The sequence below is a fragment of the Macaca thibetana genome, chromosome X (assembly GCF_024542745.1).
Source record: "Macaca thibetana thibetana isolate TM-01 chromosome X, ASM2454274v1, whole genome shotgun sequence".
In the NCBI taxonomy this organism is placed as follows: domain Eukaryota; kingdom Metazoa; phylum Chordata; class Mammalia; order Primates; family Cercopithecidae; genus Macaca; species Macaca thibetana.
The window spans coordinates 147746002-147762608 of NC_065598.1; the positions used below are offsets into that span (position 1 = coordinate 147746002).

The 16607-nt window shown below is 47.2% G+C and overlaps 2 protein-coding genes across 8 annotated transcripts in view; one reads left to right on the plus strand and one right to left on the minus strand.

Moving 5' to 3' along the window:
* CETN2 (centrin 2) overlaps nucleotides 1-16607 on the minus strand; it is a 628428-nt gene that overhangs the window by 120193 nt on the left and 491628 nt on the right. The window lies entirely within an intron of this gene.
* ZNF185 (zinc finger protein 185 with LIM domain) overlaps nucleotides 1-16607 on the plus strand; it is a 72492-nt gene that overhangs the window by 52088 nt on the left and 3797 nt on the right. For all 4 annotated transcript variants that reach the window (XM_050775325.1, XM_050775327.1, XM_050775328.1 and 1 more), the window contains 5 exons: nucleotides 6639-6836; nucleotides 10791-10901; nucleotides 12395-12475; nucleotides 14124-14195; nucleotides 16334-16436. In XM_050775325.1, the coding sequence (XP_050631282.1) occupies nucleotides 6639-6836; nucleotides 10791-10901; nucleotides 12395-12475; nucleotides 14124-14195; nucleotides 16334-16436 (565 nt within the window). The remainder of the gene's footprint in view (nucleotides 1-6638; nucleotides 6837-10790; nucleotides 10902-12394; nucleotides 12476-14123; nucleotides 14196-16333; nucleotides 16437-16607) is intronic.

Genomic DNA, 16607 nt, shown 5'->3' on the forward strand with positions numbered 1-16607 from the left:
TGTCAGGGGTTCTTAAACATTGGATTGAATAGCATTATGGGTTAGTGAGAAATACTACTTGGTTAGCTAGTGAATCAGAGTTATACAAATTTTAAAGTAAACATATGAGGTAACATGATTGTAAAGAATCTTCAGTTCCTTTAAAATTGAAAAGACTTTCAAAAAATAAGGACATAATAAAGTCAACATACAGATAGGGCATTACAGTATTTTGATAAGACATAAAATCTTTGCCCCTTAGGCAGATTACTCAGAAGAAAAACAGACCATTTATAACTTTTTATTAGGGACAGACCAATGATCAAGATTTTTTTTTTTTTTTTTTTGAGATGGAGTCTTGCTCTGTTGCCCAGGCGGGAGTGGCGCGATCACCATGTGGGCCAGGCTGGTCTTGAACTCCTGACCTCAGGTGAACTGACTCAGCCTCCCAAAGTGCTGGGATTACAGGCGTGAGCCACTGCACCTAGCCTAAGAAAATTTTGTTATTTTAACAGAGAAACCAATATTTTAATTTTATACAATTACAATATTTGATATTCTTTTTTGAAAATCTTATAAATACACTGAATAAATATTAGTTTTAGCCATGACAAATAAAATTCCTTTTCTGTGAACATTTTCTAATTTTAAAGATATGTGTTTACATTTTGTCTCATACATTTTTAAATTATTTGTCATTTTAATTTAGGACAAAGCTATTTTCTTTTTCCTTAGGAAAAGCATATTTGCATACCTTACATACAAAGTTGTTTCCCTTTGCCATTTCTGTCATTATTACTTTTAGTAGTCATATATATATATATATATATATATATATATATATATATATATACTTTATTTGCTTATTATAATTTTAACCATTAATAACTTCTCTTTTACAGAGCAAACAGGAGGTAGGTAATTTTGAAATATCATATACCAGCATTTTGTAGCAGACTAGTAAAGCTTATGAATATACATCTCATAACTTTTTATAGTTATATACTTTATACTACCATTTTGCAGTGTGGACAAATGAACACATTTAACAGATCCAAATATAGTCACACTGTACCATAAAAAAAAAAAAAGCAAAAAGTATATAAACCTAAAATTAGGTCTAGTGACTAAGTATTTTATCTTCTTTATAAATGATATTTAATGAATTTAGTTAACTTAATTCAGCATCAGTCTAAGGTTTTAAGTTGCCAAAAAGATTTTAGAAACTGTCTTTAAGCTTACATATTATAAAACATAATTACTGCTGAGATAAAGTTTGCCAGAATAATGACTCAGTTTGGTTAAAAGCAAATTTAAATTTTTATAATCTTAAACATGTAGTAGATATAATACTAGCTTATTCAACATGTAAACCTGTTTAAGTTTAGGAGGAATATACCCAAGTAGAGTAAAAATATATGCTTGTATTCTGTTGTATTATAGGTAATGCTCATGACTCAGACACACAGCTGTCTATTAAACTAACAATATCAAACTAGTCTTGTTTGCCAAAAGTTTACGTAAATTCTGTGAACTTGAATTTTAAAAGCATTTGGGTTAGTTTTTATAAGAATACTTTTTTTGTTGTTTACATTGAAAGTATTAGAAGTTGGTTCTTTAATTTATGAGAGTTTTATAATGATTTAATTTATATAAGTACTTATTTATCTCTAAGTCAATTAGAATAGAGGATAAGGGATTTTGTAAATTAACTTGGTAGTGCCATCTGGAGGTACTGAAATATTACACATATACAAGATACATGTATACTAAACATACAGACAGACACAAATAGAGATCTAATGGCGAGCCCTCAATGGGGGCAGGGGACCTGAAGCTCTACTGGCTCTAGGCAGTTGAGAGGCCTGAGTGGGAAGGGGAAAGCCTGTGGAAGGGTAGATAGGGGTATGTAGGAGGTAGAGGCGTGGAAGGGGACAGATGAAAAGATTCAGGGAGCTGAAGGGAAGGTCTAAAGTGGTGAAAAGAAGGGAGGAGGGATGTGGTAGGAAGATGGGAAGGGAGAATCTTAGATGAGCAGGTTTGGGGAGACCCCAGGTTCCCCAGTAAGGTCACTGAAGTTCCAAATTACCCTTCATGATTACCTTTTTTTTTTTTTTTTTTTGCCGGTTTTGGAAATACTGGACAGAATGAGTGCCATAGGGGCAGAGCATGTAGTCTGCAAGGGAGGAGGAGGAAGAGGAGGAAGGGCACCCAGTAGATTGAGAGTTACCTGTGGGAAGAGGCAGATCAAATAGAGAAAGGAGCCAGGCTGGACAGTCTCATTAGAAAGTTCTGCATACAGTCCTCATCTGGGAGCCAAAGTTTCTCTTCAGTCCTTACTGAGGAGCGGAAGGGCTTTCCTTATGCAATCTCTAGACAAGGTGTCAAGGGAAACAATGAGGCCTCACAAAAGAGCCAGGAATTTCCCACTCGAGAGTCAGGGAGTAAATCTCCACTCAAAAGGAACCAAGAAAACTTCTATCCAGGACAATTCTGGCTAAAATTGAAAAGAACCAGGAAGAGTCCTGCTCAACAGAATCAGGGGTTAAAGCCCCACTCAAAAAGAGCTAGGAAGACTTCTGTCTGGGAAGATTCTTGCTCAAACAGAAAAGAACTGGGAAGAGGTCATTTAACAGAATCAAAGTAACTGAATCACAGAACCGTAAAAAGTGTCCAATAAAAACAAATACTGACTCCGGGCAGGGTGCAATAGCTCACACCTGTAATCCCAGCACTCGAGAAGCTGAGGGAGGAAGATTGCTTGAGCCCAAGAGTTAGAGACCAGCCTGGGTAACATAGTGAGACCCCTGTATCTATAAAAATTTTAAAAATTAGCCAGGCATGGTGGTGTGTGCCTGTAGTCCCAGCTACCTGGGAGGCTGAAGTGGTGGAGGATTGCTTGAGCCCAGGAGTTTGAGGCTGCAGTGAACTATTCTTGCACCACTGCACTCCAGCCTGGGTGACAGAGTGAGACCCTGTGTCAAAAACAAAAAACAAATATGGATTTAGATAAAGAGAGGCTTTTATTTTATTTTATTTTTGAGACAAGTCTCGCTGTGTCACCCAGGCTGGAATGTAGGTGCCATCTCAGCTCACTGCAACCACCACCACCTGGGCTCAAGCAATTCTCCCACCTCAGCCTCCTGAATGGTTGGAATTACAGGCATGCGCCACCATGCCCAGCTAATTTTTGAATTTTTAATAGAGATAGAGTTTCACCATGTTGCCCAGGCTGGTCTTGAACTCCTGACCCCAAGTGATTCACCCATCTTGGCCTCCCAGAGTGCTGGGATTACACACGTGAGCCACTGTGCCCGGCCAATAATTTGTTTAAAAAGACCACTGCAATAGGGATGATGCTGCAATCTTAGGACTTGCAAACATCACAAAATAATACAGAAAAAGGAGGGAGGGAGTAGTAAGTAGAGCTAGAAGCTCAGCTACTTTCAAGGGCCAGTGGGCAAGCAAAGGGGAACCTATTTGGCATGATTTGACCAGAAATGTGTTTCCCTGCAGTCAGCCGATTCCCAGGAGAAGCTGCTAAGTGGGGCATGTTCTGCAGTTTAGCACTTACCTAGCCAGGAGCAAGCAAAGTTCAGACCCTGTGGGGAGGAGAGAAGACTGCCTAACATTCTGTCAAGGCAAAGGAGAGGGTAAAAAGCAGACAACTGTGAACACTTGATCATCCTTCAGGCAATAATCCATTCTGGGTTTCTGGCTTAAGACTCTTGAGAAACAAGGGGAAACAGCTGGTAGGAGCAGCAGGCTCACCTATATGTAGTTCCATGAGGTAGCCTTATGGACTTCTGCCACCTTCTAAAACTCAGCATGTCCCAAACCATCTTTATCAACACAGCGTCTCACCAAAAACAACCAAATAAAACAAATTAACTAATGTACTAATTCTGCATCTCCCCCTGTGTTCCTCATCTCAAAAAACTGTTATCACCTCCTTGACTCAGACTCTCAACCAGGGAGATAGAAGAAATGTTTGGGGGCATGTTAAATGTGATACCTATGAGACATGTAAGAGGTGAGGTGCAGGAGGCAGGTACATGGTGATAAAAGAAAAACTTCAGCCAAATTAAATTTAAAGGAGTTTCATTGAGCAATGAACTATTTGTGAATTGGGCAGCCCCCAGAACCACAGTAGATTCACGGAGACTCCAGCGCAGCTGCATGGTAGAAGAAGATTGATGATAGATTAAAAAAAAGGTGGCGGGGGGCGGGGGGCGGGGGGGAATGACGTACAGAAATTGGAAGTGAGGTACAGAATGGCTGGATTGGTTACAGCTTGGGCGTATGCTTTATTTGAACACAGTTTGAACACTCAGCAGTGTATGAATGGTTGAAGTATGGCCGCTGGGATTGGCCAAGACTTAGCTATTGTTACGCATGCATACTCCTAAATTACGTTTTCAATTTTATCTCCCTATTAAGCTAGGTTACTTTTCATCCACAAGGACTCAAATATGGAAGTACGGAGTCCTTCTCAGGTCATATTTAGTTTGCTTTAACAATGGACAAATGGGACTGGAACTTTGGGGTGAGGTCTGGACTGAAAATAGGTATTTGAGAGTCTTCCATACGTCAGTGCAACTGAAGCCAGGGGGATGGGTGATATTGTTGTAGGGGCATGCATAAAGTGAGAAGAGAAGACATATAGGAGCAGCACCCCATATTAAGAAGTAAGATAGAACAGGAGGAGCTTGTGAAAGAGATGAGTGAGCAGTGGCCAGTGAGGTAGGAAACCAACCAGTGTGCTGCTGTGGAAGAAAAATGTAAAAGGGAGAGTCACCAACTCTGCCAGTTAACTGGACTTAGCTGCAAGAATGTCTAGAGTAGTGTGATCTGCACAGTGATCCTGTGATTAAAGCATCCTAACCCCCCCCAACAATTTGTTACCACCTTAGACAAGTACAGAAATTGAGAATATTTATATTTTTGTAGCACTTTGACATTGCCAGGACATGTAAGCTTGTGATCAGTAGACTTTCTGGTTGAACAGGGTAGAGAGACCAGTTCAGGTGTTGTGGTGAGTCCCATGGTGTCGGGGGCTGCACCTTAAGACCGCATGTCAGTCCCAGACAGAGGGGAAAGGGAGGTCATTCAGTGCAGATAGTCTGAGAAGCAATTAATAGGTTCCATGGAATGTTGATGGTAAGAAGGGAAGGAAAAGGTGACAAGAGTGAGTGTAGACAGCTCTTTCTAAGGAGTTTGGCTGCTGGAAGGGGAAGAGAAGCAGCTGGGGTTAGGTGGGGGGAACTAAGTTTAGAGATGCTAAAAGTGTAGCAGGGGTCATGTGATCAGGTTGAGCTGCAGCACAATGAAATTCCATTTTGACTACCATTTATTAGTTGCAATTGGACTCTTACCTCAACTTTCTCATCTGTAAAAAAAGGGATGGCCGGGCGCGGTGGCTCATGCCTGTAATCCCAGCACTTTGGGAGGTCCAGGCAGGCGAATTGCCTGAGCTCAGGAGTTCACGACCAACCTAGCCAACAAGGTGAAGCCCTGTCTCTACTGAAATACAAAGAATTAGCGGGGCGTGGAAGCGGGTGCCTGTAGTCCTAGTCCCAACTACTCGGGAGGCTGAGGCAGGAGAATCGCCTGAACCCGGGAGGTGGAGGTTGCAGTGAGCCGAGATCACACCACTGCACTCCAGCCTGGGCGACAGGGGAAACTCCATCTCAAAAACAAAACAAAACAAAAAAAAGATGAAAATGCGATTGCTTTCTAATAATACTTATGACTACTTCACAATAAAGAAGACAAGAAGGTTCCAGCTGTGAAAACTACGCGGTCACAACAATAAGTGAGCGGGAGCACGCACGCGCGCTGAGATTGTACGTGCACAGGCTGGGGTGCGGTCGGCGTGAGTACGCCTGCGCGTGCCGCCATTTCCTGCAGCCGCAGACTCGGCCCGCGGTGCCCGCCGGGAAATGAGATGATCAACAAAGAAAATGGTAGTTTTGGGCAAGATCGACCTTGGAGAGGCTTTTTCTGCATCAGTCCCGGATCCTGCCGCCAGATGGCGCTAGAGGATCACAAATGGGTCTAGGGTCGTCATAACGGCCCCAACTGAGAAATTTTGGATTCTTCTGGCCCTTCCTCCTTTTGTGGGGTCAACAGCGGATTTGGGAATCTGGGGACCAACACGTGCCCACTCCCCTACTCTTGCCCCTACCGAGCCCTCCAGGGTAGCTTGGGGGACAAGCCCCTCCCTAGATTGCCGGGTTCTTGATGAGCCTGGCCAGCGCACAGGTCTTGAGCACCATAGTCAGGGAAGAAGGCTGAACGGCTTAGGTCTTCCTAGAGAGGCCAGAGGCAGGAAAGAACTGGAGAAAGGAGAGATGGCAGTGGGAGGACGGGGACAGGAATACCAGTGTGTTTCCAACCAGAAGACTGTGTCTTTTAATACCTCATTGAAGTCATCAGGTGACTTTGCCCTTGTCAGAAAGGAGCAGCACTGCTGGGGTCTTACTGAGGAGGAGACTGCCTGCTGCTTGGAGTGGCGGTTGTGCCTCCTTCCTGTCTGCCCTACCCTTGGGGAGATGAGTCCCTCCAAGTCCACGAGACATGACAGCCAGCCTACCTACCATTGGAGAACAATGTCTAGTCTCGGGCAATCACTTCATAAGGGTCTTATTCTTCCTCAGCGTGTTGGCTGATTCTGAGGGGAAGAATGTGGCCACCAAGGTCGGAGAGGCCTGGCAGGACAGGCCTAGAGCCCCAAGAGGTGACCAAGGAGACCCAGCTGTACCCACTCAGCAACCTGCAGATCCCAGCACCCCAGAGCAGCAGAACAGCACCAGCGGATCTGAGCAGTTTGTTGGACGAGAGAGCTGTGCCAGCAGGTAAGAGCCGAACTGCACTGGGACCTTACCTGCTAGAGCCAGTGTTTTTGTCCAGGGCAGCAACCCAGGACAAACCCCTACACACTAGGCATGCCTGTTACCCTCTGCAGGCGAGTGTGGTTAGGAGCCAGAGGGAAGCAGAGAAACCAGCATGTCAGGGGTAGATATTCATGGATTTCAGCTTGGAGCCATAGCATCGAATCTGTTAGACTAAGTCTGGCACAGAGAGGATGCACAGAGAACCATGTTGTCTGGCAGCCAGTTCAAACCTGGAAACCTGGGTCAGGGGAGGGATATAGGTTACTTTTTCCATTAACGGAGATAGAAGCTCTCTGAGCAAGGTGTGCCATGGTGTGGATGGGATTCACTGCCAGAAATAACAGCTGTACCAGTTGGATGAGCTCTTCCACTGCCATCAGCACTGGGATGGCCATGGATTTGGGCAGTAATGTAGCTCCACAGTGCTGACTCAGGGTTGCTCATTGGTTGCAAGAAGTTGGCAGCAGTAGCCTGAGGAAACAGGGGCTCTGAATTTTCTGAGAGAGATCAATAACCAAGGAACAGCCAGGTACTAGAGAACAGACAGACTAGACGCTTGTGCTTTTCTGTGAGCAGCTCAGGTCTCCCAAAGTGGTAGTTTCCTGGCTTCTGGCCTTCGTAGAGCAGTGTGGTCCACTCCAAATTATGACGTTTGTGGTAGCTGTAAGAACTTTCGCAATTTTGAAGTCCTAGGTGACTTGTAGCATATTTTTTCACATTTGAAAATAATTGAGTTTTGAAAATGTTTTTACAGGCGATCTAGTATCAGATTTTATACATCCTGAAACATTCTGTCAATTCCCATTTCCAAAAATCCGTGGAAAGCTGGAGTTGTTGGACTGGAAACAGTGTGGTCTCAGGAAGGGCTTCACAGCCATTGCAACATGGGCAGGGCCTAGAGGGCAGGAGAGAATGCCATGATTTGATGACATTTTACCCAATCCTGCCAGGTGAACTTCATCTTCTTCTCTATGACAGAATTTTCTGGCTCTCACATCCAGCTTTGGTCACTAGGAACCCACCTGTTGGCTCTTGCACTGGCAGGACATGTGGTAGAGGCTTCCAGTCTGAGGCAGGACTGGCTGCATTCTCAAGATGTCCTTATTTCTGGTGTTTTGTGGCTATTGTCCTGTCCACTTAACTGATTTTGACCAACTGCCTTGCTGTGACCTCTGTCCTCTCTCTGTCTCTCAGTTCCAGGTCATTCCCTTGACCAGCTTCCAGTCTTTCCTAATCTTATCCCTGCCAATGAAGTATTTTGGCTCTGCCTTCACTCTCCTGCCATGATCCGTCGCTTTGATAGGGTGGCTTCGGGAACAGGGTAAGGAGAGGGCTGTGCTAGCTTCATCTTGCCGAGGAACTCAGTAAAGAAAATGTTTGCTGACCTCGCATTCCTCAGCTTGGCTCTGGTCTCTCAAACCTAATACATGGGATGCATACCAGCAGTCAGCCCCAATTTCCCTCTGGTCCTTTTCTGTGTGAGTCCTTCCTTTATCACTGCCTGGAGCTGCAGTTGATGATGGTGAAAGAAGGTGTACATGTCTGTTGAGAGCTCCCTTTGTTCCCCAGATATTTTTTTCCCAAAGTGGCCATGAGTTCAGGAATAATCAGGAGCCATGGGCCGCCAGCTAGAGATGCTGCATACTAAGAGCCTCCCATGAGCAGCCATGTACACAGTGAACACGATGGCTAAGGCCCCATGCAGCCGCTCTCAGAGAGCACACGGTCTGCTAAGGAATAAGCACGATCGTAATAATCGTTAGCACCCGCTGTGTGCTGACAATGTGCAGGCACTGTTCTCCCTGCCTTATGTGGACTCACTCATTTAATTCTCACACCAACTCTAGGAAGGAGGTGCTTTTATTATGGAGAAACTGAGGCAGATGGAGGTTAAGTAATTTGCCGGCAGTTTTGCAGCCAGGAAGTGGCCTAACGGAGATTAGAATCCAGAGAGAGCTTAGAGCCTATACTGTTCATCGCTATGGCATCCATACTGCCCCTCCGTTTGTTATAAGCCCAGAAAGGAAAGAAACCAGGTGCTCTGATGAAGAGGGGTTAGGGCAGGGTGTGGTAGCAAGGATGGTTAGGGAAAGCTTTTCTATCGAGGAGGAGACAGTTCAGCTGAGACCTGAAACATCTGGAGGAGCCTGCCTTCCAAAGAACCTGGGGAGAGGCATCGTGTACAAAGAAGATAGAGAGGAGGGCCTGAACGATGAGCCCTGTGCTTGGAGGGTACAGGGTGAGGTGAGCGAGGGACAGGAGCTGGGCCCTGTAGTGTCTTGTAGGTGAGGGAGAGGAGGCTATTGGGAGGGCTCCTATTGCTCACGTTGCAGTCCTGGGGGGATGCCCAGGGGATTTTTTTTTTTTTTTAAAGAGGTGATGTTTCACTGTGTTACCCAGGTTGTTTTTGAACTCCTAGCCTCAAGTGATCTTCCTGCCTCAGCTTCCCTAGTAGCTCCAGGGAATTTCTGTTTTACCTTGCCCCTTCAGTTCTGCTGTCCCCTTCAGTATTCTGCTGACATGGATCACAGGATACCAGACACCTGGTAGTTGTTCAGTCAGTAGGAGGTCTTCCTTCCTTTCTCTTAGAATCGATCCTTTTCTCACTCTTCGGCTCTGCATTTTATCCCCCATGTGTCTTTTCAGATTTTTGTGGGGCATCCTCTCCTATCTGGTCCACCTCCTCCAGTCTCTATGGTATATTTCTTTGTCATAGGGTGAAGCAGGAACAGGCACAGGATGATTGGGTACACTGGGGTGAGGTAGGAGGGAAGGCCCTCAGGAAGGGCTTCCCAGAGGAGGAGGTGATGTTGTCTGCAAAGGCATATGAGAGCTTGGCAAGTCCCGGGGAACTGCAGGCTGGTCTGTATGGCTTGAGCTTGGGTGGCAAGTGATAGTTTGAGACTATGAGGCGAAAGAGCTAGGCAGATGCTAGATCATGATTGTTCTTCCCTTTGCCTACTCTTCAACTAGTTGTAATCTTGGGCATTACATTCTCTGGCAAGGGGACAATACCCCATAGCCTGGGCCAGATGCAGGCAGCCATATCTGGAGTATGATCTGAGCCGCAGCATGTTGGAGAAAACCAGAATCAGCCCAGGGCAGTGTGCACCCATAGTGCTGGCCTCAGGCCATTGGAGGGTGGGCAGACTTAAGTTGGAAGGTGCAAACAAGTGGTCAGTGGTGCTGCCCAACACCATGCCCTGAACTGCAGTAGACAGCTATGGCAGCTTTGGTAATGAGGCTCATAGCCTGGAGGCAGGCAGAGTGAGAGCCAGTATGGGCTTGGCCAGAGAAAAGCTCTTTTGGGCTGCTGAGGAGGTTGGATTCCAGGCCAAGGGCCGCATCTGGCAGCTGAAGTGTGGAGGTTCAGAAAAACTTCCACACCGGTCAGTCTCCCGCCTCTGCTGGGAATGAGGTGCATCTGACTTTCCTCCTCAATGATGCCTACTTTCATTTGGTCCTCTGCCCCTTGGCCTTGTGTTCTCTAGAGAGTTCCCTGCAGGGTGGCAAAAGGAGCTGATCCTAGTAAGGGACTGTCCCATCCAGTGAGGAGGTGAGCTGGGCTGTGTCTTCCCCTTCTGCGCCCTCCTGACTGTCACATCCCTGGGAGCCCCATGATTCTACTCTAACTGAGTGAGTCACAGAGGCCAAGGCCCTTGGCTGCAGTCAGGAGTTCTGCGTGGACACTGGAAGATTGGGGTCTTGCTACCAACTCACAATGTGACCTGGGACACGTCTCAACTTGCCTAGCCTGGGTTTGCTTGTCTGTAAAGTGAGGAGAAGTTCCATTTGTTGGTCTCGGAGGAACCTTCAAGAGCAGTGCTCAAGGGTTAGGCTCAGAAAAGTCTGTTTGACCCTGGAAGGTGTTAGCTCTCAGGTTGACATGCCCACCCCTCCCTTTATTTCTTTCAGGGTGAGGAGCCCCTCGAGCTGCATGGTCACCGTTACTGTCACTGCCACTTCTGAGCAGCCTCACATTTATATTCCAGCCCCCACAAGTGAATTGGACTCCAGCTCTGCCACGTAAGAAGGGCTATCTAGCAACCTGGGAGATGTTCCTCTGCCACTTCCTCCTTGGCAGTAAAGGACTTGGCTTTTGTTCCATGTTGCTTCCCCTTTAGTGCCTTCCCCAATTTCCAGCAGGCCGTTAGCCAAGGGGCCACACAGGACAGTGTTAGTCCCGTAATATAAACTCACATCTACAGGCCTAGACGTTCCCACACCTCCTTTTTCCTATCTCTGTAAGAGGCTGCAGTGGTACTTCCTAGTGTGCTAGTGGATGTGGCTCTGCCATCCATGATTCCTTGCTGATGTCCCTGTGGAACATGCCCGGGAAGCCAGCTCAAGTCTGTGAAGGCCAGGCGTGTGAGGAATACCTGAGGCTGGGTAATTTATAAAGAAAAGAGGTTTAATTGGCTCACAGGTTGGCAGGCTGCACAAGCGTGGCACCAACAACTGCTTGGCTTCTGGTGAAGGCCTCAGGAAGCTTATAATCATGGTGGAAGCTGAAGTGGGAGCAGGACCATCACATGGCACGAGCAGGAACAAGAGTGAGGAAGGGGAGGGCCCGGACTTTGAAACAACCAGATCTTGTGTCAACTAACTGAATGAGAACTCACTTTTCACTAAGGGGATGGTGCCAGCTGTTCATACGGGATCCCCCATGATCCCGTCACCTCCCTCCAAGCCCCATCTTCAACACTGGGAATCACATTTCAACATGAGGTTTGTCTGTCTCTCTCACATGCCCACTGCTTCACCGGCATTCCTGGCCACCTGTCAGGGTGCAGGAAGGGATGTCACTGCAGGAAGGCTGCTCAGTGAGGTGTGTGTGTTGGGGGTGGGAGGGGGGCATATCCAAGGGGGCCTCTGCAGACATCAGGTCAGCAAGCTGGAGTGTGCAGCATGGAAATGGGGGCAAATTTGGGGCCATGCTGAGCCCAGCATGATGCAGACCTTGTTTCCAGTCATGCAGACACCAGTCCAGGATGAGGCAACCTCTAGGCCTCTGGACCCTAGGAGTGAGAATGGAGAAGTTAGATGTGAGGTGGAAATTGCGCAGTAGCTGAGTACCTTCTGAGAGGTGCTGAGTGGTAAAGACTGACAGTGTAGGATTAAAGCTTGGAGGATATCTTGGTTGTGGGTAGAGGGGAAAGATGACACAGCCCTAAAGTAGGAGTGGAAAGCCCACAGGACTGAAGTGTAGAAGTATAGAAGCCTGGGGAGAAGATGGGGGCACCGAGGTCTGCATGGAGGAAGACAGCACATTGTTATTGGTTGCAGGAAGCCCCTTTCTGGGGCCCTCAGTCCAAACACAACAAGAGATGCTCATGGCCTGGGATTGTAACCCGAGTCCACAGCAGTGCCAGTGCCTTTATCCTGGGCCTTCCCATAAGCTGTTTCACTTCCTTCAAACCAGGCTGGGTCTCCCCAGCCCTGAACCACTCCTGTGGACCAGGCCTGGTTCCCTGGAATCTTCTGGTGTACCTCTGACTTCTGCTATGCTCCTTCTACAGCAAAGGGATTCTCTTCGTGAAGGAGTACGTGAATGCTAGTGAAGTGTCTTCTGGGAAGCCAGTATCTGCACGCTATAGCAGGTAAGAGCAGGTCCCAAACCCTTCCATGTCGGCCTTCCCCTGCCGGCTCCCATATTCTCATCCCTGCATTTCCGGTTCCTTGTCCAGGGCTTGGCTCAGAGTAGCTTCTGGGTAATTGTTGAGTGGATGAGTGATGTAGTAGCTCTGTGATGGGATTGATGCATTTTCAGGCGTTCTACTTAACTGGGCACCTTTGGGTTCTCCCTTCTGGTGAATTCATCCTGTACACCATTTTCACTGCCATTTTGTTCTGCTTGTCTTTGTTATTTTATTTTGTAGAATGCTGAGAGCACCCCTCTTGACAGAGCTGGCAGAGCCCTGGGGACAAACTAGCCCATCCTATTTCCTTTCAGATTGCAGAGCTCTTCTCTTCTGCCCCCATGTTCTTTTCTGTCATGCCAGGCTGCCTCACTTGAACACACATGTGACTGCAGTTCCTGATACATGTGTGACTTTGCTTTTTAATTTTAATTAATTAATTAATTAATTATAATTAATTTTTTTGAGATGGAGTCTTGCTCTGTTGCCCAGGCTGGAGTGCAGTGGCACCATCTCAGCTCACTGCAACCTCTGCCTCCTGGGTTCAAGTAATTCTCCTGTCTCAGCCTCCCTAGTAGCTGGGATTACAGGCACCCACCACAATGCCCAGCCAATTTTTGTATTTTAGTAGAGATGGGGTTTCACTGTGTTGGCCAGGCTGGTCTTGAATTCCTGACCTCAAGCAATCCATCTGCTGCGGCCTCCCCTTTTCATTGATCATCTTTTCATTTTCTTGCTTCGTGATGCCATGTGGAGGGGGTACTTCCATGTCACCTCAGTGTATTGCTGCCTACCACACTGAGATGAAGTCCCTTGGAATGTTTCTTATGACATGTCATCCCACTGGAGGATTTTAGTAACAGAGAGGAGCATCCTGGCCTTATTTCAGGATTGGGCCTCTGGGGCTTCTGGACTGGCTTTCATTGGTGCTATGGAATGATGAGCATGGCTGTGGGGGTCAAGTTCAAGCCCCAGCTCAGGCCCCCCTGTTAGGATCATTTTGGACAAGATGTTCAACCTCTCTGAGCTTTGGTTTCACCATCTGTAGGCCCTTAGGGTGGTTTTTCTCAACAGCTTATTGAGTTATAATTCACCTTTTAAAGTGTACAGTCCTGAGGTTTTGGTACATTCACAGAGTTATGCAAACATCACTATCCAATTCTAGAATACCTTTGTCACCCCGAAAAGAAACCCCAAACCCATCTGCACCCCCTAATTCTGCCCCATAACTCAAGTATAGGTATTATACCAGAATGATCCCTTCTTTTTTCTCATTCCCAGTATCTGATTTCTACTGAGTGGGCTCCTGGTGACTGTCACATTATATTATAGGCAGGGAGGAAAGCTCTGCTCTTTTCCCACTGGTCAGTGGGGTTCTCTTGGCGTATACAACCTCAGGAATCCTAGCCACCCAGCCCCGATCATCTCCCTCATTGTGAAAGGTCTCCTTTGCCCCCCCTATAGAAGGGCCCTATGGCACCAAGTGATAGATGACGACTGGCATCGTAGTTATGTCTCAGCTTGTGGCCAAAGGTTAATTAGAAAATGAACTATGATAGTGATTTGGCTCTCATCTCTGCCCTCCTCTCCCCCATCACACTCCCTGCAGTGTCAGCAGCATTGAGGACTCATTCGCCATGGAGAAGAAGCCTCCATGCGGCAGCACTCCATACTCTGAGAGGTACGTTGACTTTCTTAGCATGGAGCTTGCACTTCTACAGAGGAGAAACAGGGAAGGGAGAGTTCCTGCTGAGCCTGTTTGCTTTTATCTTCTGCTTTGCAGCCTCCAATCCATTTGCAGAAAGGCGAAGGACACTACCGAAGGGTGGTGCTTCCCTTTTTGGGATATCACACTTATGACAACTAAAGCCTTTGAATTGAGCTGAGACTAGAGGGTAGATACCAACGGTGACTGAGATGGGAAGTGGTGGTGTCTGACAGCCCAGAGGACTCATGTCAGCAGGAGGGGCCCTTCAGATTAGAACCTAATCAATCACTTAATTAACTTACAAATCTGGCCAGAAGTAAAAATAAAATAACTACAAAAGAGAGGAGTGGGCAGAGAAGGAGGAAAAATGGGCTGCTGGCATCAAGAAACCAGAAAGACACACAGAGCTAAGAATGCACAGTGCTATGGAGCCACGAAATTGAAAGCAGGGACAGAAAACACCTCGTTCAGCAGTTTTGAAAGCTGTCACTAGATGATGGCACAGTCACCAGACCACCTTAATGACAAAGAAATCTTGTGTTAAAATTCTTGGATTGAGGAGAAGAGAGTCTCAGAGATTGAGTTCACTCAGGCTGCTATGAAGAAAATAGATCTGGTAGAATAAGTAGCCTTCAGTCCACAGTGAGCGAATATGGCAGACCCAGGACTAAACTCCAGGGCCCTGACTCCTCCCAGGTTAGGGATGTTTCTACTCTGCCATCTGGCTTCTCATTGATAGGCAGATCTAAATTCCTGTGGATGACATTCAGAGGCGAAAGCTAAATTGGGGAGGAAAAGGAAGGAAGTAAGAGAGTTAAGATAAAAAGAATCCTACCGGGCCCCAAGGGCAAACATACAGGAGCAGGCAAGCATATGGGGCCAGGGAATCTCCTCCCCTATAACGGAAGAAGCAGCTGGTTCTGAGTAGCTACAGATTACTTGGTGAGACACATCAGCAGATGAAGTCTTAGCAGAGAAGGACGGGTTGGTCAGAAACCTGAGAGTTAACCACCTACATAGGGGCAAATGGAATGAGGCTTCCACTTCTAATGGAGTGACAAATCAGATACTCTAGGGACCCCCCCTTTCCATTGCACAACTACTAAATCCAGAATCAGACATTACTGATCCATCGCTAGGCTTGGAGGAAGGAAGGGGACTCTCTAGGGACAATCTCAGTCACTTGCACACATGCATATGCACAGACACACATGCACACACACAAAGAACAGCTGTGAGCTGGTGCTACTGGTGGTGAAAGAAGCAGGAGGAGCAGGGCTGCACTGAGGGCAAGGGTTGCCAGCAGCACTGCTGTCCAGAGTTAACCCTGGGCCAGCAGCAGGATGGTGGGCCACACTCAAGCTGCCCGTGGCACTTCTGGGTCCTCCGACAGAGCTAACGTGGATCTAGATTGGTAATGTCTCCCCGCCCCTGGGCTCCTGTCAGAAGCAGACCCAAATCTCTGGAAGAAAGTACCCTGAATTTTGGCCTGTGGCATCAGATCAAGCAGTCACTTTCAGAAAGTCCAGTCTGAGGAAGAAAAGCAGAGGTGACTCTCAGAAACAGGCATCCTGGAACTGGAAAGATGCTCAACCCTGGAGTCAGTGTCTAGAACTTGAGCACTGGATCTGAGTAGGCTGTATAGACAGAGCACGGAGAGTGGATCCAGGAGTATAGGCGGGGGCAGGGCTCAGCTGGCCCAGGCATGAAGAGAAGGGCCATCAAGACAGGGGGCCAGGCAGGGCACACAATGACATGTCTCCTGTAGCAGAAGGCATTGGTCTTCCTGCTCTAGAAGGTAGCAGGCCCCAGTGGATATTCTAAGCAGAAGGTCGGGGGAGGCAAACTGTCTGGAATAAGCGTCACGTCAGGACACCTACAGGAGACATTGTCATTGTGAGCTGGAAAAAGATGCCTGACTAGTTTTTAGAAATAATGCAGAGGTCTACAGCAGGCTGAGAACTGATCTGCACACCACAGAAAACGATGGCAGCCTGGAGATCCTGACAGCAAACCTGGGCCTGGCTGCACCAAACCAGAAGGTCTGGCTGTGTCACATCAGAGGTCTGTACACCAGCCTGACCACCGGGTTGTTGTTCTTCATCTCACAGGACAACTGGAGGGATCTGTACTTACTGCAACCATGAGATCCGAGACTGTCCAAAGATTACCCTAGAACATCTTGGCATCTGCTGCCATGAATATTGCTTTAAGGTAAGAAAGAGGTGGAAGACACCTTGAGCTAGGCAGTAACGTCCTGATCATGTGCTGCTAAGGACGTTTTGTAGAGTGCAAGAGTGTTACAGGTTCAGAGAATGCAGAGAAGGCTTGATCTCCATATACAATTGCAGATAGTCGCAGAGGCTTTGCACACCTGGGAGCTGA